This window comes from Ranitomeya variabilis, chromosome 2 (assembly GCF_051348905.1).
Source record: "Ranitomeya variabilis isolate aRanVar5 chromosome 2, aRanVar5.hap1, whole genome shotgun sequence".
NCBI classification, from domain to species: Eukaryota; Metazoa; Chordata; class Amphibia; order Anura; family Dendrobatidae; genus Ranitomeya; species Ranitomeya variabilis.
Window position 1 is genome coordinate 759620549 of NC_135233.1, and position 27610 is coordinate 759648158.

Consider the following 27610-nt stretch of genomic DNA (forward strand, 5'->3'; position numbering starts at 1 on the left):
TAAGTTGATCCCTGATGTGGCTGGATGTGCATGTCGTCTAGTGCTAGTCACATTACAGCTCGGCGACTGGAACTACGGTACTCATTTCGGAGCTGCGCAGCTCTGTTGAAACGAAAAGTGGTCACAGCCGGGTACTGCACATCTGTCCTTGAATTGCTGGTGGATGTGCAGTACTCTGCTGCGGCCACTATACAGTTCATGGAGCTGAGCAGTTCCCAAAGGGTCAACATTGACTTTTAGGATGGCTACTTTCTATAAATGGCACTAGAGTTCTAGTTCTCTTCCCCTCTGAAGAGACAATTTGCATATTTCCCAGAGGAACAATGTGGCTTAAAAGTCTCCTCATCTTGGCATGCTGAACATGTCACTCTCCACAAGGAGGAGCGTAACCCCTTGTCTCCTTAACTGACCCGAGGAACAGCTGATCAGCGGGTGTACCAGGTGACGCACCCCCAAGGATCAGACATTGATGACTCATCCTAACGGATAAGAGAGGAGGAGGTGTGTGTCTATATGTAAAATCATCCTTAAAACCCATCCTGCGTGATAATATAGGTGAATCTAATGAAAATGTAGAGTCCCTGTGGGTGGAGATAAGGGGAGGGGGAAAAAATTATAAATTACTGATAGGGGTTAGTTATAAGTCTCCAAAAATAATGGAAGCAACGGAGAATATCCTCGTAAAGCAAATAGATTAAGCTGCGACTCAAGGAGAAGTCATTATTATGGGGGACTTCAACTACCCTGAAATACATCGGGGAACAGAAACCTGCAGTTCCAGCAAAGGTAATCGGTTTTTGACAACTATGAGAGACAATTACCTTTCACAACTGGTTCAGGACCCAACAAGAAGGGGGGCACTGCTAGACCTAATATTATCCAACAGGCCAGACTGCATAGCAAATATAAGGGTTGGGGGTCACTTGGGGAATAGTGATCACAAAATAATAAGTTTTCATGTATCCTTTAATAAGATGTGCAGTAGAGGGGTTACAAGGACACTAAACTTCAGGAGGGCAAATTTCCAATGGATGATAGATGATCTTGGTGCAATTAACTGGGATGATATCCTAAAACATAAAAATACACAAATAATAAAAATAATTTTATTTATATAGTGCCAACATATTCCGCAGCGCTTTATAAATTATAGAGGGGACTTGTACAGACAATAGACATTACAGCATAACAGAAATCACAGTTCAAAATAGATACCAAGAGGAATGAGGGCCCTGCTCGTAAGCTTACAAACTATGAGGAAAAATGGGAGACACGAGAGGTGGATGGTAACAATTGCTTTAGTTATTCGGACCAGCCCTAGTGTAAGGATCGGGTGTTCATGAAATGCTGCATGAACCAGTTAACTGCCTAAGCATGTAGCAGTACAGACACAGAGTGCTATTAACTGCATAAAGTGTATGAGAACATGATGCGAGGAACCTGATTATGGTTTAAGTTTTTTTTTTTTTGAATGGGCCACACAGGGATAGTTAGGTTAATGTGTTGAGGCTGTAGGCCAGTCTGAACAAATGAGTTTTTAGGGCACGCTTAAAACTGTGGGGATTGGGGATTAATCATATTAACCTGGGTAGTGCATTCCAGAAAATCGGCGCAGCACGTGTAAAGTCTTGGAGACGGGAGTGGGAGGTTCTGATAACTGAGGATGCTAACCTCAGGTCATTAGCAGAGCAGAGGGCACGGGTAGGGTGGTAGACTGAGACCAGAGAGGAGATGTAGGGTGGTGCTGAGCCATGGAGTGCTTTGTGGATGAGGGTAGTAGTTTTGTACTGGATTCTGGAGTGGATGGGTAGCCAGTGTAATGACTGGCACAAGGTAGAGGCATCGGTGTAATGGTTGGTGAGGAATATGATCCTGGCAGCAGCATTCAGGACAGATTGGAGAGGGGAGAGTTTGGTAAGAGGGAGGCCGATTAGTAGAGAGTTACAATAGTCCAGACGAGAATGAATGAGTGAAACAGTGAGAGTTTTTGCAAAGTCGAAAAGTGCGAATTTTAGAAATGTTTTTGAGATGCAGATAAGAAGAGCGAGCCAGTGATCGGATGTGGGGGGTGAGTGAAAGCTCGGAATCAAGTATGACCCCAAGGCAGCGGGCATGTTGCTTTGGAGTAATGGTGGAACCGCACACGGAGATGGCAATGTCAGGCAAAGGTAGGTTAGTAGAGGGAGAGAACACGAGGAGTTCAGTTTTTGACAGGTTCAGTTTCAGATAGAGGGAGGACATGATGTTAGAGACAGCGGTAAGACAATCACTGGTGTTTTCTAAAAAGGCCGGCGTGATATCAGGAGAAGAAGTGTATAATTGGGTATCATCAGCATAGAGATGGTACTGGAAACCAAATCTACTGATTGTTTGTCTAATAGGGGAAAATGGGAGAGGTTTATTAGCATCCTGGATAGGACCTGTGCACAGTATATACCGTATGGGAATACACATACTAAAAATAGGAGGAAACCAATATGGCTAAATAGAGCTGTAAGGGGCGCAATAAGTGACAAAAAGAAAGCATTTAGAGAATTAAAGGAAGTAGGTAGTGAGGAGGCATTAATTAAATACAGAAAAATAAATAAATTCTGTAAAAACCAAATCAAGGCAGCAAAAACTGAGACAGAGAGACTCATTGCCAGAGAGAGTAAAAATAATCCTAAAATATTCTTTAACTACATAAATTGTAAGAAACTAAAAAATGATAGTGTTGCCCCCTTAAAAATAGTCTGGGTGAAATGGTGGATAAGGATGAGGAAAAGGCCAATATGCTAAATGGCTTTTTTTCATTCAGTATTTACACAAGAAAATCCCATGGCAGACAATATGATCAGTGATAACAAAAATTCCCCATTAAATGTCACCTGCTTAACCCAGCAGGAAGTACGGCAGCGTCTAAAAATCACTAAAATTGACAAATCTCTGGGCCCGGATGGGATACACCCCCGAGTACTGCAGGAATTAAGTACAGTCATTGATAGACCATTATTTTTAATCTTTAAAGACTCCATAATAACAGGGTCTGTACCACAGGACTGGCGTATAGCAAATGTGGTGCCAATATTCAAAAAGGGGACAAAAACTGAACTCGGAAATTATAGGCCAGTAAGCTTAACCTCTACTGTGGGTAAAATCCTGGAGGGCATTCTAAGGGATGCTATACTGGAGTATCTGAAGAGGAATAACCTCATGACCCAATATCAGCATGGGTTTAATAGGGACCGCTCCTGTCAGACAAATCTAATAAATTTCTATGAGGAGGTAAGTTCCGGACTTCCGGACTGGGCCAAGGGAACGCAGTGGACGTAGTGTATATGGACTTTTCAAAAGCTTTTGATACGGTGCCACACAAAAGGTTGATACATAAAATGAGAATAATGGGGATAGGGGAAAATATGTGTAAGTGGGTTAAGAGCTGGCTCAGGGATAGGAAACAAAGGGTGGTTATTAATGGAGCACACTCGGACTTGGTCGCGGTTAGCAGTGGGGTACCACAGGGGTCAGTATTGGGCCCTCTTCTTTTTAACATATTTATTAATGACCTTCTAGGGGGCATACAGAGCAGAATTTCAATATTTGCAGATGACACTAAACTCTGCAGGGTAATCAATACAGAGGAGGACAATTTTATATTACAGGATGATTTATGTAAACTAGAAGCTTGGGCTGATAAATGGCAAATGAGCTTTAATGGGGATAAATTTAAGGTCATGCACTTGGGTAGAAGATGTATAGTTATGTGCTTAATTCTAAACCTCTGGGCAAAACCGTCAATAAATAAGACCTGGGTGTACGGGTGGATGACAAACTCACAATTAGTGGCCAGTGTCAGGCAGCTGCTACAAAGGCAAATAAAATAATGGGATGCATTGAAAGAGGCTTAGATGCTCAAGAGGAGACCATCATTTTACCTCTATACAAGTCACTAGTTCGACCACACTTAGAATACTGTGCACAGTTCTGGTCTCCGGTGTATAAGAAAGACATAGCTGAACTGGAGCGGGTGCAGAGAAGAGCGACCAAGGTTATTAGAGGACTTGGGGGTCTGTCATACCAAGATAGGTTATTACACTTGGGGCTATTTAGTTTGGAAAAACGAAGGCTAAGTGGTGATCTTATTTTAATGTATAATTATATGAGGGGACAGTACAAAGACCTTTCTGCTGATCTTTTTAATCATAGACCTGAGACAGGGACAAGGGGGCATCCTCTACGTCTGTTGGAAAGAAGGTTTAAGCATAATAACAGATGCAGATTCTTTACTGTAAGAGCAGTGAGACTATGGATTGCTGTATGTGGAGTTGGGAAGGAATTTTTTTCCCCAATGTGGAGCTTACTCTTTGCCACATGGCATTTTTTTGCCTTCCTCTGGATCAACATGTTAGGACATGTAAGGTTAGGCTATGGGTTGAACTACAGTAGATGGACTTAAAGTCTTCCTTCAACCTTAATAACTATGTTACTATGTAAGGATATCCCATCAGTGTTAAAGTCCCGGACAACCCCTTTAATAGTTTTGCACACAGTGTACCAATACTACCACATACAAGAAACAATTAAATAACAAAAAAAATAATGTCCCTCTATGTGCCCCTAATATATTAATCATTTCCTCCTATGTGACCCATATACCGTAATTTTGTCCCCTTTTCTGGCCCCCATATAGTAATAATGTCCGCCTATGCTGCCCCCATACATTAATATTGGCCCCTATGTGGCACTCATCTGGTAAAACTGTCCCCCATGTGTTCATCATGAGTTAATATTGTCACCCTATGTGGCCCAGTAGTAGTAATGTTCCCCTGTGCCCCAACACATGAATAATGTCTCTCTATGCGGCCCCCATAGATTCATAATATCCTCTAACGCGGCTTGGTCCTTATACACTAATATTATACTAATCATATATAGATTGATGGAGCTGCTCCATGTTTAGTGGTTGCAGTTATCTGACCCATTGTGACATCACTCGTATTCCGCACCTCATGATGTCACATTGAGATCTCCATTGTGACATCACGGAATGTGTGGTTATAAGGCAGCGACGCTGCAGGAAGAGGCTTTGTCTGGAGAAGCTCACTGTGTCTTACACATTAAGCGATATTTCTCCAGGCTGAAATGCTCTTTCGATTTCTTTTAATCGCAAGTGTGCTATTAGCATCTGTGGAAGGCGCGCCTATCGGCATCTGCCGCCATGATCCCTGGCCCAAGCATATGGCGCCTATCAACATCCGCCGCCATGATTCCTGGCCAAAGCAGACAATCCCAGCAGGTAAGTACTTTTCCAAATATTCACATATTATGGGGTAAACCTCATTAGGCTGGGTGAAGGCTTATTTTTTGCGCCCTGAGTTGACATTTTTACTGATACCATTTTGGGGTCGATTCAATGTTTTGATTGCCTTTTATTGTAATGTTGCAGCTGCCAAAAATTTTACTTTGGCGATTTTAATCATTTCCTCCTATGTGACCCATGTACAGTAATTTTGTCCCCTTTTCTGGCCCCCATATAGTAATAATGTCCGCCTATGCTGCCCCCATACATTAATATTGGCCCCTATGTGTCACTCATCTGGTAAATCTGTGCCCCATGTGTTCATCATGAGTTAATATTGTCACCCTATGTCTCTCTCTATGCGGCCCCCATACATTCATAATACCCTCTAACGTGGCTTGGTCCTTATACATTAATATTATACTAATCATATATAGATTGATGGAGCTGCTCCATGTTTAGTGGTTGCAGTTATCTGACCCATTGTGACATCACTCGTGTTCCGCTCCTCGTGATGTCACATTGAGATCTCCATTGTGACATCACGGAATGTGTGGTTATAAGGCAGCGACGCTGCAGGAAGAGGCTTTGTCTGGAGAAGCTCACTGTGGATTACACATTAAGCGATATTTCTCCAGGCTGAAATGCTCTTTCGATTTCTTTTAATCGTGAGTGTGCTATTAGCATCTGTGGAAGGCGCGCCTATCGGCATCTGCCGCCATGATTCCTGGCCCAAGCATATGGCGCCTATCAACATCCGCCGCCATGATTCCTGGCCAAAACATACAATCCCAGAAGGTAAGTACTTTTACCCCATTAGGATGGGTGAAGGCTTATTTTTTGCCCCAGAGTTGACATTTTTACAGATACCCTTTTGGGGTTGATTCAATGTTTTGATCACTTTTTATTGCAACGGCTGCCAAAAAATTTTATTCTGGTGATTTTGATTTTTTTTCTCATTATGCTGTTTACCAATCAGATAAATTTATTTTAGATTTTGATAGATTGAACTTTTAAAAATGCGGCGATAACAAAAGTGTATTTAGAATTATTTTTTTTAAGTGTTTAATTTTTAATGACCTTTTTTTCATTTTTTACTGCATTTTTACTTTACTCAGTAGTCCTCTTTAGGGACTTGAAGCTGTGATTGTCTGGTTGATTGTGCTATACATAACAGTGGATAAACACTGCTATGTATAGCTAAAACCACGTTCTCCTATGAACGCCAGCTACAGGCTGACTTTCACAAGAGGATCCTCACAACAAGCACGGCATCTTCAGCAGACCCTTGGCTGTCATGGCAACCCATCATCACCCCGCTATCATGACACGGGTACGCCGATCAGCTTCTGATACGACCCCCCCCCCACGGCACGTGTTAAATGCAAATGTCAGAGATTCATAGCGGCATTAAACAGGTTAACATCCATCGGCGGAGCTCTACTCTGTTAAAATCACATGAATCAGCCATTAACTGCTGGGAGACATGCAGGCTTGACATGCGAATGGCATTAAAGACAAGGACACGACCTTTGACGTATATTTACGTCAAAGGTCATGAAGGAACTAATGCTAAATACATGGCCAAGACTGATACAAGCGTTTAATCAAATAATATATAGATAAGACATAGAGGTGTAATACTGCGGGCTGGATACAATAACTTCTACATATAGAAGGGAGGTATAGGAAATACATCTCACTTCTGATTTTGTCAGCAGATATCTTCTTTAATGTCTACTTTTCATTTCTAGGCAACACTAATCACCTGATCTTTGGTCCATGCTCAAAAACATGCGGTAAGTAACTCACAATTAAGATATAACCTTCACATACAACATTTCACATCTGGCACCAGAACCTACTGACAATCACTAATAGGACCCAGTGTAATATGATGGGTGTCAGACTCTGCTTCATTAGAGATACCGAATATTTGCTCTTATATAACTTTTATTGAGTGGTGGAGATTGTTAATAAGTCACATGACACATTTCATGGCGGAGTCTTCATGTGTTACCCCTTCCCATCCTGTATTCCCTATTCGAGGCTCTCAAACTAATTGTAAGAGTAAATGTAGATCTTCCTGTAAGGAATAATGGAGTCACTTGTGTCTGTGATCGTCAGTCGTGTGATTTCATCATTACCACAGGAGAAATAACAGAGTTTTATGACTAACGGGGACTAATTTGTCCAACATGTTGGGGTTTCCTATAATTGTGATCTGTGCAGTCCTAGAGTTACCTATAAGAAATGGTCCTAGGTCTGGATACGTAAATTAGGTGCAGTGAAGAATGTATATATTAGTAGCTGTAGACATCTGATGTTCTCCTCCACTAGTAGACTGCCGAGAATTACACTCATACATTCAGAAAAGTTCCTACAGTGTTTTCCTTCAACTAATTCATGTCTCATTCTTTTCAGGCATCGGGACCAGGGTGGTCTATAACACCAGAGGCTGCCAAAACGGACAGGACAAGTGTTTTCTCCGCACAGAACAGTGCAAAGGACCTGAGGATTGTGGATGTAAGTCACATAGTTACGTGGATAGGTTATCTATTATCTGTCAGTGTTAATTTGAAGTAACCCCGATGTTCTGTAGCCAATGTTCCTTCCTAATAAATACTGCAATTAGACTCCACTCCTGGATCAATCCCTCTTCTCCAGTAATCTAGAGCAGATATCTAGTAATATTATCTATTTATGGAAAAGCCTCCAGATGTCTTTTAAAAAATTTTCCTATAGACACACAGGCCCTTTTAATATGTTTACATGCCTGGATATAGAAAGATAGATCCGGGGCCTAACGATCGAGGTCACAGTGAGTGCGACCAGGCCTGGGTAGGTGGCCCTGCAGACATACACTGAGCTGAAATTCACTGCGGCACAAATATTCACCGAGTGGCACATGCTAGCGATGTCATGCGCTTCCCGTCACTTTCGCGATAAAGTCGGCTGCCGGCTTCTGCTCCGGCTATGGAAGAAGATGTCACAAGTAGTGGGAGTGGGGGAATTTGAATAGAATTATTTCATTTTTTTACTTTTGTTAGAGAAGAGCTGTAGAAAAGGGACATTATTACTGGAAAAATATACCGGGATGGGGGGTATAAATTACTGGAAGGAGCCCAGAATGGGGGGCATTATACCAGGGAAGGGTCCAGGATGGAGGACATTATACCAGGAAGAGGCAAAGGATTGAGGACATTATACCAGGAAAGGCCCAGGATGGAGGACATTATACAGGAAGAAGCAAAGGATCGGGGACATTATACCAGGAAAGGGAGACATTATACAAGGGAAAGGCCCAGGATGGAGGACATTATACCAGGAAGGCCCAAGGATAAAAAATTTTTATATCAAGATGGTGAATATTATTACTGAAAGAGGTCTAGGATGGGGAACATTATTACAGGAATGGTTTAGGACATTATACCAGGAAGAGTCAAAGGATTGAGGACATTATACCAGGAAAGGGAGACATTATATCAGGAAAGGGCCCAGGATGGAGGACATTATACCTGGAAGAGGCCAAGGATATAGACTTTATATCAAGATGATGGATATTATTACTGAATGAGGTCCAGGATGGAGAACATTATTACAGGAATGGGTTAGGATGGGGACATTATTACGGCAAGGGGCCAGGATGGGTGCTATTATTATATAAAGAATTGGGGACTTTATTACAGGATGGGGACACTGTACATGAGGGGGCAAACACGTATGTCTTCACAGGGGGGACACTGTACATGAGGGGGCAAACACGTATGTCTTCACAGGATCTGGAATGCTACAAGGGACCATACATCTGACAAATATGCAAGTGGGGGCCCAGGTCAAAATTTTTCACCGGGACACATCGGCCTCTACCTAAGCAGCTGGATAGATCTCCATATTGTCCATTATATCTATTATATATTAATATGGCATCATCCCTGAGACATAGTTTTGCAAAACTAAAGTCCCATATTTTTAATCGTCTTGCCGAGTCCTACAGTCCAATAGAATATATAATAGAGTCACAGATTTCTCTGCTGCAGATTGAGCAGAGCTCAGTTTTTGAGCTGTGTATAACCCTGCCACAGCTTTGTGTTTACATTGTATATTGACAGAAAGTGGCTAATCAGTGCTGTAGGCCTGGCTGGACTAGGAGGCGCAAGACCAGTTGTCCTGTGGTGATAATCAATTGCTGGTAAAACAGTGATTCTATTGAAACAGTCCAGTAATTGACACATCGCTATAATAAAGGTCTATGCTTCCACATTATGGTTCTCTCAGATAACATGGCAAAAACCTGGTGACAGATTCCTTTTATAGGACTGCTTTGATAATAATGGCATAGTGTAATACAGACAAGTTAATGAATATATATAACATACATATTCTCTCTTCTTTTTCAGTGGATGGTATTGTTCCTTCAAAGATCGATTGGAATAATAAATACATCATTTATATTGTAGTTTCCATCAGCATATTCCTCCTTGGACTATTAATTGGTGTCATCTGTTACAGCATATGTAGGTGAGTATTGTAAAGGATGATTTATATTGTACATGGAAGTCTGTAGAAAAAAATTACATCTTTATTGCAGATGAGAGGCTCTGACAAAATTCTGCCAAATCATGCAGATTTTATTTAGAGATTCGATTCACAGCAAAATTATTCTTCACAAATTGATTGTTCCCTATTATGCTCTGGGGTCTCCCCAGTCCCAGATCATAATAAATGAAGGATGTAAGAAGAAAATAAAGTTTATACATCACCAAGCCCCTCTCCGGAAGCTCCCACTGCTCTCTGCCCGCAACTCCGGCACAGTGTTGACTTTTGGTTGGGGCTTACTATTGCAAAGACCTTTCGCTTGTAGCCAAAGTTCCAATCCAAAGGGAACACTTGGCCAGAGGCGCGGTACAATGGTAGTGTGGAAAACTGGCCATCGAGAATAAAGCAGCAGAAGTCGGTCAGAGAGGAGAGCCAAACTTTTTGCCAGCGCTCTACTGTTCCGCAAGCTGGCGGCTGCAGCTAGCTTCCACTTTACCTTATTCGCGTGGAGTGAATTACAAAAAATCAGTGTTCTCCAAAATTCTGAGTTTTGTAAATATGAGCAACATTCAGTTCCACGCAAATAAATCCACTCATGTCTAATCTTCATATGACCTTACAATCCAGTATGATCCACACATATTGAACTTTCATGTACATGAAAAATGGTTGGTAAATACCAAAATTTTACTTATTTCCATTGTTTCTGCAGAATGTAACAGACAAAATGACTGAAGAAACATGAGTCTATATTTCATTCTGCAGAATAAATATATGTTACTTTGTAATTCACAATATACCTTATATTTTACTATTTTAAAGACATCTGAAAAAGGAAAAATCCAGGAGAAATGATGAATCTCAATGTTCTACTGATGGAGATAGAGAGACTTCTGCTAAACCTCTTGGTAAGTACAGCCTAACCAATCTGATACTAAAGCAGTTCTCCAGGATAAGAAAAACATGGCTGCCATAAAAAGAACAAAAAAATCCCCTGTGCTTTCAAAATCTTCGGCTTGTTCATGGTATTGCAGCTCTGTACCATTCCCTTCACTGGAGCTGAGCTACAATACCAGGCACAACCTGTAGACAGGGGTGGTCTTATTTTTCAAGCAAACCAATTATATTTTTCTAACCCTGGACAAGACTATAAAATCTATATGCCAATAGTTATTGTTTTGCTTTTTTATAACTTGGTAACAGTCCGCTTTATGACGTGGATGACTTACTCTGGGGACATTTGATACGTAATTAATAGAAGAACATCTTTTTAAAAACGGTCTCTTAACCCTTTTGCGCCAGAGCCTTTTTTTTGCCTTCATGACCACACCAATTTTTTCATTCTGACCAGTGTCACTTTAAGTGGTAATAACTCTTGAACGCTTCAATGGATTCCACCGATTCTGAGACAGTTTTTTAGGTACATATTGTACTCCATTATAGTGGTAAAATTTGTTCAATATAAATTGCGCTTATGTCTGAAAATATTCAAAATGTGAAGAAAATTCTGAAAATTTTGCAATTTTTTAATTTGTAAGTTCTTAAACCAGAGTGTTGTCACACAAAATAGTTAATAAATAACATTTCCCACATGTCTAGCTATCATCAGCACAATTTTTTAAACAAAATCTTTTTTCTTAGGAAGTTAAAGGGGTTAAAAGTTGATCAGCGATTTCTCATTTTTCCAACTAAATTTGCAAAAACAATTATTTTAGGGACCACTTCACATTTGAAGTTACTTTGAGGAGATTTTAATACAGAAAATACCCAAAAATGACACCATTCTAAAAACTGCACCCCTCAAAGTGCTCAAAACCAAATTCAAAAAGTTTATCAACCCTTCAGGTGTTTCACAGGAATGATGATACCTGTTAGAGCTATCGCTCTGCACTGGAATTACAGTGCTTGCAGGACCCTGGGGGTCATGAGTGCTTCGGGACCACCGACTATGTCTTTACAAACGTCGGTGCTGCGCAGAGCCCAGCAAGCGCCAACGTTTATCTACAGTGGGCGGTTGTGAAACTGTTAAAGTTTCTTGTCAAAGATAAGCACTAACAGTAGACGTAATAATCTATAAGAAACATGGAGAAAATTTTATTTAAAAAAATTATGATTTCTTTGATCTCTTTAACAGGAAAACATGAGGATGGACCGATGGTCAATGAGAGAGATGTCCTTGAGAACGCCAACATCTCTACTCCCGGTCCAGTTGACATCATCAATATTGAAACAGATAAGGATGTGGCCATTTTCTCTGACAGTAAGTTCTCGGGGCTTTTATGACATATTTTTTATATAAAAAAAGAGCTTAATAAAAACAGTATTTAAGATTTACTTACAATGCCATCACTGTCCCCATTGTGGCTCACAATCAAGATTCCCCATTAGCATGTCTTTGGAGTGTGGGAAGAACCCAGAGGAAACCCACACAAACTCCTTGCAAATGATGTCCTTGGTGGGATTTTAACCAAGGACCTCAGTGCTGCAAGGCTGTAGTGCTAACCACTGAGCCAATGTTTCAATGTTTTTTTTCAATGAACATATGGAAGCTTTTGTTTGGGAAGATTTTAATACTAATTTCAATATTCTACTTTACAGGAAAGCATGAGGAACAAACAAAAATTGTGACTGATGTCGCTCCTCACGGACCCATGGTGGAAAAGAGAGAAATCCTCAACAGCACTATGATCCCTATGCCTGATGCCGGTGAAGAAGTAATCAATATGGGCCCAGATGAGTATGCTGTCACCATCCCTGACATCCCTATGCCTGATGCCGGTGATGAAGTAATCAATATGGGCCCAGATGAGTATGCTGTCACCATCCCTGACATCCCTATGCCTGATGCCGGTGATGAAGTAATCAATATGGGCCTAGATGAGTATGCTGTCACCATCCCTGACATCCCTATGCCTGATGCCGGTGATGAAGTAATCAATATGGGCCCAGATGAGTATGCTGTCACCATCCCTGACAGTAAGTTAATTTTGTCTTAACTCTGATAGAAAATATTGCTGACGTCACCCACCCATTTATGCAAACTGTTTATGAACTGTTAATACCTATCGGTCCCTTAAGTCTCTCTTTGGTGATTTATATATTGATTATAAAGAACATATCAAATCCTGGCGGGAAATAAAGGCACTGGAAAATTACATAAAAAACAGAGTGGTGCCCAGAGGTCTCAGGGTTAGTCTTAATCCATCACCCAGAACTGCATCTCCAGAGTTGCTTACTAAGTGGTTAGTCAGTAGACTCATCATTGAGGTTTATGTAGACACTGTTGAAGGAAGAAAGAAAGCTTTTTGACTTATCTGTAAAACAACTAAATAAGTCAATAGATAACATCTTGAAACATAAGGCAGATCCTGATTTCAATAGAAGGGAGGGCCTTTTACAAACCTCCATTGAGAAATACCAGTCCTTTATAAAAGATAGGAAACAGCCGCAGTTCCAGAGGGACCTTAAAACCTTTGGGGACAATCAGGCTTATAATTTTCAACCAAACAGTGTTTCTAATATCTCTTCATCAGATATTGAGACATCTCATACTGAACGCAATAATCCGGGCATTTGCCTTAGGGGTGGGAGACGTCATAGATAATGGCGTGTCATAGGGAAATACAACACAACAGGACCCCAAAGGTCACAACTGAATACGAGGGGACCCATTTGTTGGAGACAATACTTTATTCTCAGCCTCCTCTTCCTCTTTTTTAGAGAGGAATGCCAGGGCCTGTTATTATCTGAGACCCAAAGTGGTTTAAATCAGGGTCAGATAATTAATTTGTCCACCTACACCCTATCCACTTAGGATTATAGTGTTTTGAATAAAGGCCTAAATTATGTTCCTACCAATAAATATGATTGCTTTGGTTGGACTAAAGACATCAATCTCTTCTGTAGGAAGCTTAAATGGAAAAAGTTTTTGCATGTAATGATCAAATTGAATGTGAAAGATTGGGATTACAGTATGATGAAATTGAGGGCTATAGGGCCCTGGCTGGCTTGTTGGCAGAAAACAACACAAGGGATTGGGTCCCTTTACGAATCTTAGGAATAAAAGTACAAAGATGCCACCACAGACAGACATCTCCAGCATAGACATCTTTCTCAAATTTGTTGAGAGAGATTTGAAAAAAATTCCATCTGGTATTTCAGAATCAAATCTAACACAGGGTGAACAGGAAGCACTAACCAGGTTAATGAATAATAATGAGTTGATAATAAAACCCTCTGATAAGGGGGGGGTAACCTTGTTGTTATTGGTGAATCAGAATACCTTAAGATGTGCTATACCATCCTTGGAGACTCTGAAACATATGAGGTCCTACGATTGATCTGATCCATCTGGGCTGTATAGGACTGACTTAAAGTGTCTGCTGGAGGCAGCAAAAATTGATGGTCTGATTTCCACAAATGAATATGAATTCCTACTTCCAACTCAGCCATTGATTGCCACCTTTTACACCTTACCCAAGGTGCATAAGGGTCTTAATCCCAACAAGGGCCATCCTATTATTTCAGGTTCTGACTCCTTGACTCAAAATTGTGGCATATATATTGATAAAATACTTTGTCCCTTTGTTCTTGCCCTTCCTACTTATATAAGGGACACTTCTGATCTCCTTTTCAAATTGGAGGGTATCCATGTCGCAGAGGGTTCTTTATTGGCCTTTATTGATGTTGAGGCCCTATATAGTAATATATCACACAGCCTGGGCCTAGAAGCGGGTAATTATTTTTTAAAATCAAGGGCTGTTCAATGTAGGGCCCACAGTCAATTTGTACTGGATTTGTTACGATTCACTCACTCAGGAACTTTTTTATTTTTGACAGGAAGTACTTCCACCAACTCAGGGGAACAGCTATGGGCAGTCCCTGTACTCCATCTTATGCTGGTTGTTCCTGGGTTGGTGGGAGGAAACCATTGTCTTCTCTGATAAGTCACAGTGGTGGCATCAATATATCGGAACCTGGTATAGGTTCAATAACGATATCTTTTTTCCACATCTCATCCTATGAGAGGCCTTCCATCCCATGTAATAATCTAGTTGCCCACCTTTGAATTGACTCTAATTTCTGAATATCCTTTTTTAAATGTGCAGCCTAAAACTGGATCCCATATTCTAGATGTGGCCAGCATCATAGAGGGAAAAGAAGTACACCCCCAGTGAAAACTCTCTGGCAATTCCCATTCTGATTTCACAAAAGTTACCTTAGTAATGACAAGTATTTTAATTATTAAATTCTACTGAACTGAGGCAAATTTTTTTAAAAAGGTTTTTTTCCTCTTTACTGCCAATATTCCATCATGTGTCCAGTTCAACAAGAAACATTTGTGGTGAATAGTCTTCTTTAAAGAGAACCTGTCATCAAGAAAATACAGTTTAAAATGCAGGTTCCATATTAGAGAGCAGAGGAAGTGGAGTACATTGAGATATAGTTTTGTGAGGAAAGATTCAGTAAAACCCATTTTTTAATCCCGCCATGACTTTGAGGTTTTCTCTTTTTGCATTTCTGTTTTTTCTCCCCTTCTGAAAATATATTAGAAACACAATGAAAAGAAAAACAACCTTGTAAAAATTGTCTCTTAAAGAATCTTGTCGGTAAAAGATCCGAAATGTAGATGTAATAATCTATGAGAAACATAGAGAAGTGTTTATTATCAAAATACTGATTTCTGTGGTTTCAGTTGCAGGAAAACATGAGAATAAACTAAATATTGGAAATCATGAAGCTCCTAGAGGACCCTTGGCTGAAAAAAGGGACAACCTCAAAAACATCAAATTCTCTCCCATTGAGTTTGGTGATGTAATCATCAAATTCAAGTCAAATCAGAAAGCAATCATCAACTCTGACAGTAAGTACTCAGGGCTTTTATGACATAAATTTAATGGAAAAACGCCCTCATAAAAAAAGTCTCTTAAAGGAAAATGTCAGTGAATAAACCCTAGACATAGAGGTAACTCTAGTGGTTTGGTCCATCTTTTTTATACATCATTGTACCAATTAGAGGTTATAACATTTATATGATGTTTATTTTATATATTGATCTCACTTACAGTGGGGAATATAAGTATTTGATGCAATGACAATTTTGCAAGTTTTCCCACCTACAAAGAATGGAGAGGTCTGTAATTTTTATAATAGGTACACTTAAACTGTGAGAGACAGATTCTTATAATGTGATTTTCTTGATATACTTTATGATTTTTACATCATTGATTTGCATTTTATTGCATTAAATAAGTATTTGATCACCTACCAACCAGCAGGAATTCTGGCTCTCGGAGAACTGTTAGTTTTTCTTTAAGAATTTCTCCTACTCTACACTCATTACCTGTATTAACTACACCTGTTTGAACTTGTTATCTGTATGAAAGACACCTGTCCACACACTCAATCAGTCACTCTCCAACCTCTCCACCATTGCCGAAACTTGTCAGATCTGGAGTCCAGTTCAACATGAAAATTTTGTAGTGAATAGTCTTCTTTAAAGGGAACCTGTCACCGCCAAAATCGAGGGTGAGGTAAGCCCACCAGCATCAGTGGCTTATCTATAGCATTCCGGAATGCTGTAGATAAGCCCCCGATGTATCCTAAAAGATGAGAAAAAGAGGTTATTATACTAACCCAGGGGCGGTCCCGGTCCGGTCCGATAGACGTCGCGGTCCGGCGCCTCCTATCTTCATCAGATGATGTCCTCTTCTGGTCTTCATGCTGCAGCTCCGGCTCCGGCGTACTTTGTCTGCCCTGTTGAGGGAGAGCAAAGTACTGCAGAGCGCAGGCGCCGGGCCTCTTTGACCTTTCCCGGCACCTGCGCACTGCAGTATTTTGCTCTTCCCTCAACAGGACAAAGTACGCCTGCGCCGGAGCCGCAGTGTGAAGACCAGAAGAGGACGTCATCCTATGACGATGGGAGGCCTGGCACAAACTATGACGTATATATATATGTCATAGGTCAAACTTCTGCCCTTTCTGGAGTTTGTGGTCCAGTGGGCAGTCCTATCCATGGTTGACAGCTACCTCTGTATACATACTTGTACAAAGAAATGTGTCAGTTAGTGATAGTACCGCCAACTGGTCCGAAAACCCAAGAAAAAGCAAAGGAATCAATTATTAAAACACAGGTAATACTAAATGTTTTCTCACACAACTACATTATATATCAATCTACTCATCCCCCAGATCTATTATATGATGTCTGCAGGTTGAACTGTGTATTCATAGTGACAGTTTCCCTTTAAGTAATTTCCTAGTATTCTGGGGGTCTCCAATTCCAGGCTGACTGTAGCGTAGAATCAATGTCCTTTTCATGATCAACTAGTCTCACTAACAGTGTATTTTACAGAACATCAAGAGGATGAAAAACATATTCCACCTCCTCTGCCTGTTTTAAGAAAAACATCTGAATATCTTGCCCGCCTCAGCCAAAACCGACAGTAAGTTGTTAAGACTTAAATATATGTTTAATGATATACAGTATGTTATGTTCTAGCATTAACATGCAGTGGGATAACTAGTTAGAAATTGATCACTCGAGACCTAAATGTTGATAGCAATATTTTTATTTGTGCAAGCTAAAGCTTCAGACTGGGAGCCAAAACCGGTCTTTGTAAGGAGTCTAGCTGGTACCAGCAACATATTATTATTCTTTATATAGCACCATTGATTCCATGGTGCTGTACATGAGAAGGGGTTACATACAAATTACAGCTATCACATACAGTAAGCAAACTGAAACTAAAAATGACAGACTGATACCGAGGGGAGTTTCCATACTGGTTCTGTTAATATTTCTAAAATCCATTTCCTTTCAATAAGAGACTAATCAATAATCTAGTAGTCAATCTGTCAGAGGATGGCCTGTAAGGCTAGGATCAGTTCACTGCGTGTAAAGACTAGTGCTGCAATATAATGTAAGAAGCCGCTTCAGAGAGGCAGAGGACATGAACACCTATTCCAAGTAGCAATCTTAAAAGTCAATATCGACGCTTTAAAAAACCTTGCCACATAACTTAGGAAAAGAAGCCAAAGCAGAAATTCCCATCGCAGATATGTGTTTCGGGGTGTTTGCTTCTCATCAGTGTAAAGCAGGAGATCTGATTTTCCTGCGTGAGAGACGCCTGTCATGGGGTTTAAGAGTTTAGGTTTCTCCTTGTAGACAATTCTTCCGTGGGAATTTGAGAGAGTTCTCGACCTCTTCCTCTCAGAAGAGGCTATTATTCAAATTCCCTGGGAAGCATTGCATGGCCTTTAAGTCTCCATATGCCAACTTGTTTTTCTCCACAAGCAATATAATCTGGAAATAATGAATGACACATAAACTTTTCCATCTGTCTTGCTCATTAAAATCTGTCTCCATATCCATATAGTCATCTTTACTGTTTTGCTAATGTAGTGACATTTCTATTGCAGGTGAGGCAGGGCGGGGTCTCGCTGTGAACCCACAATGAACATGGGATCCAGCTGGAGACGACTTTACATCAGCAAAGAGAGGGAGACGACTTTACATCAGCAAAGAGAGGCAGATTCCGGGCTCGGTCTCTGTTCTCCACCACTGGATACGACATAAATGGACATTCAGCAGCTAGACGCACTCACAAAACCAGTGAGTTTCCTACTCCTACTGCAGAACGAGGCAGATTCCAGGCTCGGTCTCTGTTCTCCACCACTGAATACGACATAAATGGACATTCCGCAGCTAGACGCACTCACAAAACCAGTGAGTTTCCTACTGCAGAACGAGGCAGATTCCGGGCTCGGTCTCTGTTCTCCACCACTGGATACGACATAAATGGACATTCAGCAGCTAGACGCACTCACAAAACCAGTGAGTTTCCTACTGCAGAACGAGGCAGATTCCGGGCTCGGTCTCTGTTCTCCACCACTGAATACGACATAAATGGACATTCCGCAGCTAGACGCACTCACTGAATAAGTGAGTTTCCTACTGCAGAATGAGGCAGATTCCGGGCTCGGTCTCTGTTCTCATCAATGAAAACACCCAAAGCCTAAATGAAAGGCAGTCCTTCAGCCATAGTTGGCTAGAGAGATTTCCTCCACTGGGGGTTTTCTTTTCCTGCTGAAGGTTGACTCTTCGTGAGTCAAGGGCCCTTTGTCATCATCATCAGGGCCACATTTTAAATGTTTATTACCTTGGTTTCTATGAGAACTTTTACATTAAACACCTTGAATAAAGTTAATAAAGAAGTCAGTGAATAATATGTAGCAGTGTATCTGAGTCTCTATGGATCTTTATAACACAGAATATACATTGCATTGTGAGGAGGGATTATTTTGTATAGTCACTGAACACATGGCTGCTTATAAGCATATTTCCTTACAAAGAAGTAAATTGGGGTACATTTGTGTTGTGTTAAAAGATGAAGATGATTAAAGAAGATTTAAAAGTGGCACACAAAGTGTGGAACTGGTTGTATATCAGTCTAGGTGGCATTATATACTTCAATGTTGCTAGAACATAAATTGCACAGTATTCAAAGAGTAACCAACATTTTAATTTTAATTTTGTTAATCAATAGTACAATTGAAAATACAATATATCTTATCAGAGAAATGTGCTTCTTCCCCTGAACTGACCTTTCAATCTCAATTCAATCAAAATTCTATCAAATCTGTATTCAGTTGTAAAGGGGTGGCAAATGGAAGCTGCATCAGTCAACATTGCACAGCACCTGCAAGTAAATGTCGCCATCTACTGATTGCACTGGATAGGCAGGAACTGAAGGACGGAGAGTGTGTTCCCTAGAGGAATATGCAAATTGCCTCTTCTGAGAAAAAGAGGACTTAACTCTATAGCGCCATCTGTTGGAAGTAGCGATCCTACAAGTCACAATCAACCCTTTAACGAGTCGTGCAATATGACTTAGGATAAAAGCCAAATCAGTATCTCAATTCGCAGACACGGTGTTTCGGGCTGTAGTGGTTTCCCTAGAGGAAATAATTTGAGGGGGACATCGGGTCAAGTGACATCTGTGGCACAGTTGCTAAATATAAAAGGCTGGGATGGCGAAGCACAAGTCAGGGCAAAAGGACGGGCTTGTGGAAGACATTGTGCTCATTGTACCTCAGAGCAGTCTGATCCTGGGGACGTCTCGACTATGTAGTTCAAGCACCGAAGACTGAGTTTTTAGGTAAAACATTGAAGACCGACTTCGCAGATCAAGCCATAAAAGTCAGATGTTGATCACCGGCCAGAGAAAAAAAACTGTCATTCCTAAAAGAAGACCCTGAGTGAACTGAGATGTTACTTCCAGTTTAGACATATGGTACAGGGTGTGAGCAGGGGCCATGCATAATGGAAGTGCGAGGAGTGGGCTGTGTACAAAGTGACTCACATATTTAGGCCAAAAGTGTAGGTTTTTAAATTAGCAGGAGACTGAGGAGTTCCTCCTATTTTTGCTCTCAGTCCACAGTCTGAGAGCTTGTGGAACGGAACGTGAGTTTTTTCCAATTTATCACTGGTGTTTGTGCTGTGTGGCGGCCATTGTTGCTGTGGTGTTGTGCTTGTGGGGTGTTGTGACCTAAAGCCATGGGGACTCAGCCTCTCAGCATGGGTGATGTGAGGCACCAGGTTGCCCGCCCTGCTGGTCGCTGCGATGATGGTTTGAGCACCATGCTGCACCTTTTAGTCTAGGGACCCACTGAGAGGTTCACTGTGACATGGTAGTGGGCTTCCTAAAGTCTGATCAGAATGTTAAACTAAGAACTTCATGTTTAGTTTTGTAAATCTATGCCTAGCACAATTAACTCAACTTATGAATTTTTGGATGTGTGGTCTATGTCTTTTTTTCTACAGTTTTGTCACTCACATATTTAGGATTTGTGACCTAGCAGGAAATATCAATGAACCCTATCCGTTAGGGCCAGAGTAATATTCAAAGGTGCTAAAAGAGAATACAATGGTGACAGGGCTATTATTGAGAGTGACGCACGTTAACCCCTTCATGACATGCTGCAGGAGCCATGTCAGCGGCAGGCTGGGCCGGGTGGCAGTGAGGCAAATGCCCCCGAGCTGCTCCCCCATCAGCTGTACAGGGCCGGCCACCTAATGGACATGCACAGCAAACTGAGTGCGGCCCCGCGAGGTTGTGTAGTGGGCATGTCAGGGGAGTGACAGTCTCTGGGAGCTGCAGCCGCTCATTGGCTGTGCAGCTCAGTGCTTTGATTGACTGCCAGGCTGCAATTGGCCTGATGCTGATTGGTGCATCAGGGCAGGGTGGGGCAGGCTTAGAAGGTGGAAGGTGCGCATTCAGGAGCGTGCTCAGTCAGTAAGTACACAACCTGAGCTCTATACTGTAACCAGAGAGCTCGATCCCGGGATATCATTGTATCCCTGGGAAAGAGCCAGCCTAATAGGGAGGGAGTAGAGTGGCCAGGACCTCTCACCTCTCACCATGGCAGGTCCTGCACCCACAGCATGAGGGGTCGTCAGGGGAGTGGGGGTATGTGTGGACAGCTTCTGCAGAGCATTGCACTCCTCACTGCACACAGGGACATGCAGTGTGACAGTCTGTAGAGCATTGCTTCTCTACTTGTCCATGTATCTGCAGAGCATCACTTCCTTACCTGTACATGTATCTGCAGAGCATTACTTCCCTACGTGTGCATGTATCTGCAGAGCATCACTTTCCTAACAGTGCATGTATCTGCAGAGCATCACTTCCCTACCTGTGCATATATCTGCAGAGCATCACTTCCCTACATGTGCATGTATCTGCAAAATCTACAAAGCATCACTTCCCTACCTGTGCATGTATCTGCAGAGCAACACTTCCCTACCTGTGCATGTATCTGCAGAGCATCACTTCCCTACGTGTGCATGTATCTACAAGGCATCACTTCCCTACATGTGCATGTATATGCAGAGCATCACTTTCCTATGTGTATCTGCAGAGCATCTCTTCCCTACCTATGCATGTATCTACAGAGCATCACTTCCCTACATGTGCATGTATCTGCAGAGCATCATTTCCCTACCTGTGCATGTATCTGCAGAGCATCACTTCCCTACCTGTGCATGTATCTGCAGAGCATCACTTCCCTACCTGTGCAAGTATTTGCACCGCATCACTTTCCTACCTGTGCATGTAGCTGCAGAGCATCACTTTCCTACCTGTGCATGCATACCTCCCAACTTTTGAATAAGGCAAAGAGGGACAAAGGTAGCGGTGCGCGCATCGCGCCGCAGCAATTTTAGGACACAGCCCTGACCACACCCATTTCACTACTAGTCACACCCATACCCACGCCTAAACCAAACCCATTTAGCACTGCTGATCACAATTATTATTATTATTATTTATTTATATAGCACCATTAATTCCATGGTGCTGTACATGAGAAAGGGGTTACATACAGAGTTATAGATATCATTTACAGTAAACAGGTTTACAGTGACACACTGGTACAGAGGGGAGAGAACCCTGTCCTTGAGGACTTACATTCTATGGGATAGTGGGGAAGAGACAGAAGGTAGGGGTGAGGCGGCGGCGGCTCTGGCGGTGGTGAGGCGGCGGCTTGGTTATTGTAGGCTGTAGGCTTTCCTGAAGAGATGGGTTTTCAGGTTCCATCTGAAGGATCCGAGGGTGGTGGATAATCGGACGTGTTGAGGCATGGAATTCCAGAGGATGGGGGATATTCGGGAGAAATCTTGGAGGCGATTGTGTGAGGAACGAATAAGTGTGGAGGAGAGTAGGAGGTCTTGGGATGAACGAAGATTACGTGAGGGAAGATAGTGGGAGATTAGTTCAGAGATATAGGGAGGGGACAGGTTGTGGATGGCTTTGTAGATCAGTGTTAGTAGTTTGAACTGGATTCGTTGGGGGATTGGGAGCCAGTGGAGGGATTTGCAGAGGGGAGAAGCAGGGGAGTAGCGAGGAGAGGGGTGGATTAGGTGGGCAGCAGAGTTGAGGACAGACTGGAGTGGTGCAAGAGAGTTAGCGGGGAGGCCACAGAGGAGGGTGTTGCAGTAATCGAGGCGGGAGATGATGAGAGCATGCGCAAGAGTTTTGGTAGGTTGTGGACTGAGGAAGGAACGGATTCTGGCAATATTTTTGAGTTGGAGGCGACAGGAGGTGGCAAGAGTTTGGACGTGAGGTTTGAAGGACAGGGCAGAGTCAAGAGTTACTCCGAGGCAGCAGATTTCAGGAGCCGGAGAGAGCGTGATGACGTTCACCATAATAGATAGATTGGGTAGAGGGGATACGTGAGGTGGGGGAAAGATGATGAATTCGGTTTTGTCTGCATTGAGTTTTAGGAAGCGAGAGGTGAAGAAGGAGGATATGGCTGACAGACACTTCGGGATTCTGGACAGCAGGGAGGTGACATCTGGGCCAGAGAGGTAGATCTGAGTGTCGTCTGCATACAGGTGGTACTGGAAGCCATGGGACTTTATGAGTTGTCCTAGGCCAAGGGTATAGATGGAAAAAAAGTAGGGGTCCTAGGACAGAGCCTTGAGGGACTCCAACAGAGAGAGGGCAGGATGAGGAGGTGGTGTGGGAGTGGGAAACACTAAATGTGCGGTCGGAAAGGTATGAGGCAATCCAGGACAGGGCAAGGTCCTTGATGCCAAGGGAATGACAATGACAATGTTTCATAAACAATAATTATAAACAGAAAGAAATATGGCCACACAGTGCTCCATACTGTATAATGGCCACACATGATGCTCAAACCTGTATAATGGCCACACAGTGCTCCATACTGTATAATGGCCACACATGATGCTCAATACTGTATAATGGCCACACAGTGCTCCATACTGTATAAGGGCCCCACATGATGCTGCGTACAGTATAATAGACACACATGATGCTCCATACTGCATAATGGCAACACAGTGCAACATACTGCATAATAGTCACACAGTTCTCCATACTGTATAATGACCACACATGATCCTCAATACTGTATAATGGCCACACAGTGCTCCATACTGTATAATGGCCCCACATGATGCTGCATATAGTATAATGGCATACATGATGCTCCATACTGTATAATGGCCACGCAGTGCTCCATACTGTATAATGGCCACACATGATGCTCCATACTGTATAATGGCCACACAGTGCAACATACTGCATAATGGTCACACAGTGCTCCATACTGTGTAATGGTCACACATGATCCTCAATACTGTAGAATGGCCACACAGTGCTCCATACTGTATAATGACCACACATGATACTCAATACTGTATAATGGTCACACAGTGCTCCATACTGTATAATAGCCCCACATAATGCAGCGTAGAGTATAATGGCCACACATGATGCTCAAACCTGTATAATGGCCACACAGTGCTCCATACTGTATAATGGCCACACATGATGCTCAATACTGTATAATGGCCACACAGTGCTCCATACTGTATAAGGGCCCCACATGATGCTGCGTACAGTATAATAGACACACATGATGCTCCATACTGCATAATGGCAACACAGTGCAACATACTGCATAATAGTCACACAGTTCTCCATACTGTATAATGACCACACATGATCCTCAATACTGTATAATGGCCACACAGTGCTCCATACTGTATAATGGCCCCACATGATGCTGCATATAGTATAATGGCATACATGATGCTCCATACTGTATAATGGCCACGCAGTGCTCCATACTGTATAATGGCCACACATGATGCTCCATACTGTATAATGGCCACACAGTGCAACATACTGCATAATGGTCACACAGTGCTCCATACTGTGTAATGGTCACACATGATCCTCAATACTGTAGAATGGCCACACAGTGCTCCATACTGTATAATGACCACACATGATACTCAATACTGTATAATGGTCACACAGTGCTCCATACTGTATAATAGCCCCACATAATGCAGCGTAGAGTATAATGGCCACACAGGATGCTCCATCCTGTATAATGGCCACACAGTGCTCCATACTGTATAATGACCATGCACGATGCTCAATACTGTATAATGGCCACACAGTGCTCCATAATGGGTAATGGTCACACATGATGCTCAATACTGTATACTGGCCACAGTGTGCTCCATCTATATATATAACTAGATTGTGGCCCGATTCTAACGCATCGGGTATTCTAGAATATGCATGTCCCCGTAGTATATGGACAATGATGATTCCGACTGTGCCCGTCGCTGATTGGTCGAGGCAACCTTTTTGACATCATCATCGCCATGGCAACCATTATGACATGTACGTCGATACTGTGCCCGTCGCTGATTGGTCGAGGCCTGGCGGCCTCGACCAATCAGAGATGCGGGATTTCCATTATGACATCATCGTCGCCATGCTATGCCCGTCGCTGATTGGTCGAGGCCCAGGCGGCCTCGACCAATCAGAGAATGAATAAACGGGACAGACAGACAGACGGAAAAACCCTTAGACAATTATATATATAGATTGTCTAAGGGTTTTTCCGTCTGTCTGTCTGTCTGTCTGTCTTTCTGTCTGTCTGTCTGTCCTGGAAATCCCGCGTCTCTGATTGGTCGAGGCCGCCAGGCCTCGACCAATCAGCGACGGGCACAGCATGGCGACGATGATGTCATAATGGAAATCCCGCGTCGGGCACAGTATCGACGAAGATGTCATAATGGTTGCCATGGCGACGATGATGTCATAAAGGTTGCCTCGACCAATCAGCGACGGGCACAGTCTGCCGCGAATTCTGGAATCATCATTGTCCATATACTATGGGGACATGCATATTCTAGAATACCCGATGCGTTAGAATCGGGCCACAATCTAGTACTGTATAATGGCCCCACATGATGCTGCGTAAAGTATAATGGCCACACACAATGCTCCATACTGTATAATGGCCCCATATGATGCGGCGTACTGCATAATTGCTCCACGTGATGCTGTGCACAGTATAAAGGCCTCATATGATGCTCAATACTGTATAATGACCACACGGTGTTCCATACTGTATAATGGCCACACATGATGTTCAATACTGTATAACGGCCACACAGTGCTCCATACTGTATAATGGCCACACATGATGCTCAATACTGAATAATGGCCACACAGTGCACCATCTATATATATAATTGTCTAAGGGTTTTTCCGTCTGTCTGTCTGTCTGTCTTTCTGTCTGTCTGTCTGTCCTGGAAATCCCGCGTCCCTGATTGGTCGAGGCCGCCAGGCTGTTGTGAATTCCGCTCTTGGGCTCCCTCTGGTGGTTGTAAGTAGCACTTTTGTGAATTCTGCTCATGGGCTCCCTCCTGTGGTTTTGAGTGGTATAGCTGCTTCTTGGATTTAGCATCAGCAGCTGCTTCCACTGATCGTCTTTCTGGCTCGGCTATTTTAGTCTGGCCTTATCCCTCAATCAATGCCAGTTGTCAATTGTTCCTGCTTGGAGCCACTGCTCTTTTGGATTTCCCTGACACTCTGTCCAGTTCAGCAAAGATAAGTCCTTGTTTGTTCGTTTGCAGTCCACTTGTTGTGGACTTATTGTTCAGCACATTCTATGTTTTGCTCATTTGTCCAGCTTATCAGTATGGATCTATTTAGCTAAGGCTACTTTCACACTAGCGTTAACTGCATTACGTCTCAAATCGTCTTTTTTCAGAAAAAACGCATCCTGCAAATTTTTTTGCAGGATGCGTTTTTTCCCCATAGACTTGTATTGGCGACGTATTGCGACGTATTGGTGCAGCACCCCAGAGTCCTGGTCGTTGCAGTACTGTGGCTCCGCCGCTAAGGGGGGCTATGGTACGTCTGATGGCACTGAAGGAGTTCATCTGACCAGGTATCACATACACCAATACATTTCACAGTCGGGCCTCCAGGGGGAGCTAAGTGTGCTATTTATTAGGCCACTCCTCACCGTGTGGGTAAACTGGGGGTCAGGCAGGAAGTTAGTTGAGAAAGCTGACTGGGTTGGAACCAGGCAACACCTTGTGGCAGGGGGTGTTGTGGGGAAGATTCGGTAGGGTCCCTGTCAGGTTTGGGACCCTGACAGAGGCCTGGCAACAAGAAAGAACGTCACGGGACCGTGCCTGCTCAGCATAGCGTCGGTGCCCTAAGAAAGGATCAGAAGCGAGATATATTGTGCTGAGTGAGAAACGAGATCAAAGCAAGAAGGAGATTACCAGTAGGAGTCGTGCTGTAAGACCGAGGCAACATCCTACTGAGGCGCACAACCGGCGGCCGGAACGCCGAGGAAGTATTCATATATTTAGCTCCAAGCAATACCTCAAACCAACGGCAGGACAGTCAGTCACAGGCGGGCTGTCTCACCTAAATCACCTATGCAGACTTGGGGGGCTACCTGTGGAGAGGGGCGACTCTAGGGTCCCGGAAGAGCTCCGAGCCTACCCGTCATACGGGTGCGTCCCAACCATAACACCGGGAGGGACGGAGGATTAGCAGAACATCATCTAATTGAGTTGTTGTGAGGGAACACGAGAAACAGACACAACAGTTGTGGGGACTATCCCGTAAGCACAGCAGGGGAGGACCACAACACATAGCGCTAGCAGGAAGGCACAGATTTCCACCTGCAAGGAGAACTCTGGAGGTGCCATCGGACCGGCCGGACTTGCGCAGCCTGGTGAACCGTATTCCGGACTGAGGACCCAGAGACCTTCAGTAAAGAGGTAAAGAGACTGCAACCTGGTGTCCTCGTTATTTACTGCACCGCACCACCACCACTATCTACATCTATCACTGTACGCCCCTCAGCAGGGTCACGGACCGGGTCTAGCCACCGTGACAACCCCAGAGCAGAGACTCAGAGGCCCGGTACCGGGTA

General features: G+C 42.9%; 1 protein-coding gene across 3 annotated transcripts in view; it reads left to right on the top strand.

Moving 5' to 3' along the window:
* Positions 1-5094: 5094 nt before the first annotated feature.
* LOC143809899 (uncharacterized) overlaps positions 5095-27610 on the top strand; it is an 848616-nt gene continuing 826100 nt past the window's right edge. Inside the window, exons 1-10 of one of the 3 annotated variants that reach the window (XM_077292871.1) lie at positions 5095-5275; positions 7033-7077; positions 7703-7804; positions 9679-9799; positions 10640-10725; positions 11952-12077; positions 12416-12793; positions 15513-15680; positions 17172-17262; positions 18239-19034. In XM_077292871.1, the coding sequence (XP_077148986.1) occupies positions 5122-5275; positions 7033-7077; positions 7703-7804; positions 9679-9799; positions 10640-10725; positions 11952-12077; positions 12416-12793; positions 15513-15680; positions 17172-17262; positions 18239-18242 (1275 nt within the window). In that variant the 5' untranslated portion in view covers positions 5095-5121 and the 3' untranslated portion in view covers positions 18243-19034. Of the gene's footprint in view, positions 5276-5903; positions 6077-7032; positions 7078-7702; positions 7805-9678; positions 9800-10639; positions 10726-11951; positions 12078-12415; positions 12794-15512; positions 15681-17171; positions 17263-18238; positions 19035-27610 lie in introns of those variants that run through there. The other 2 variants (XM_077292870.1, XM_077292869.1) reach the window with 2 other exon arrangements.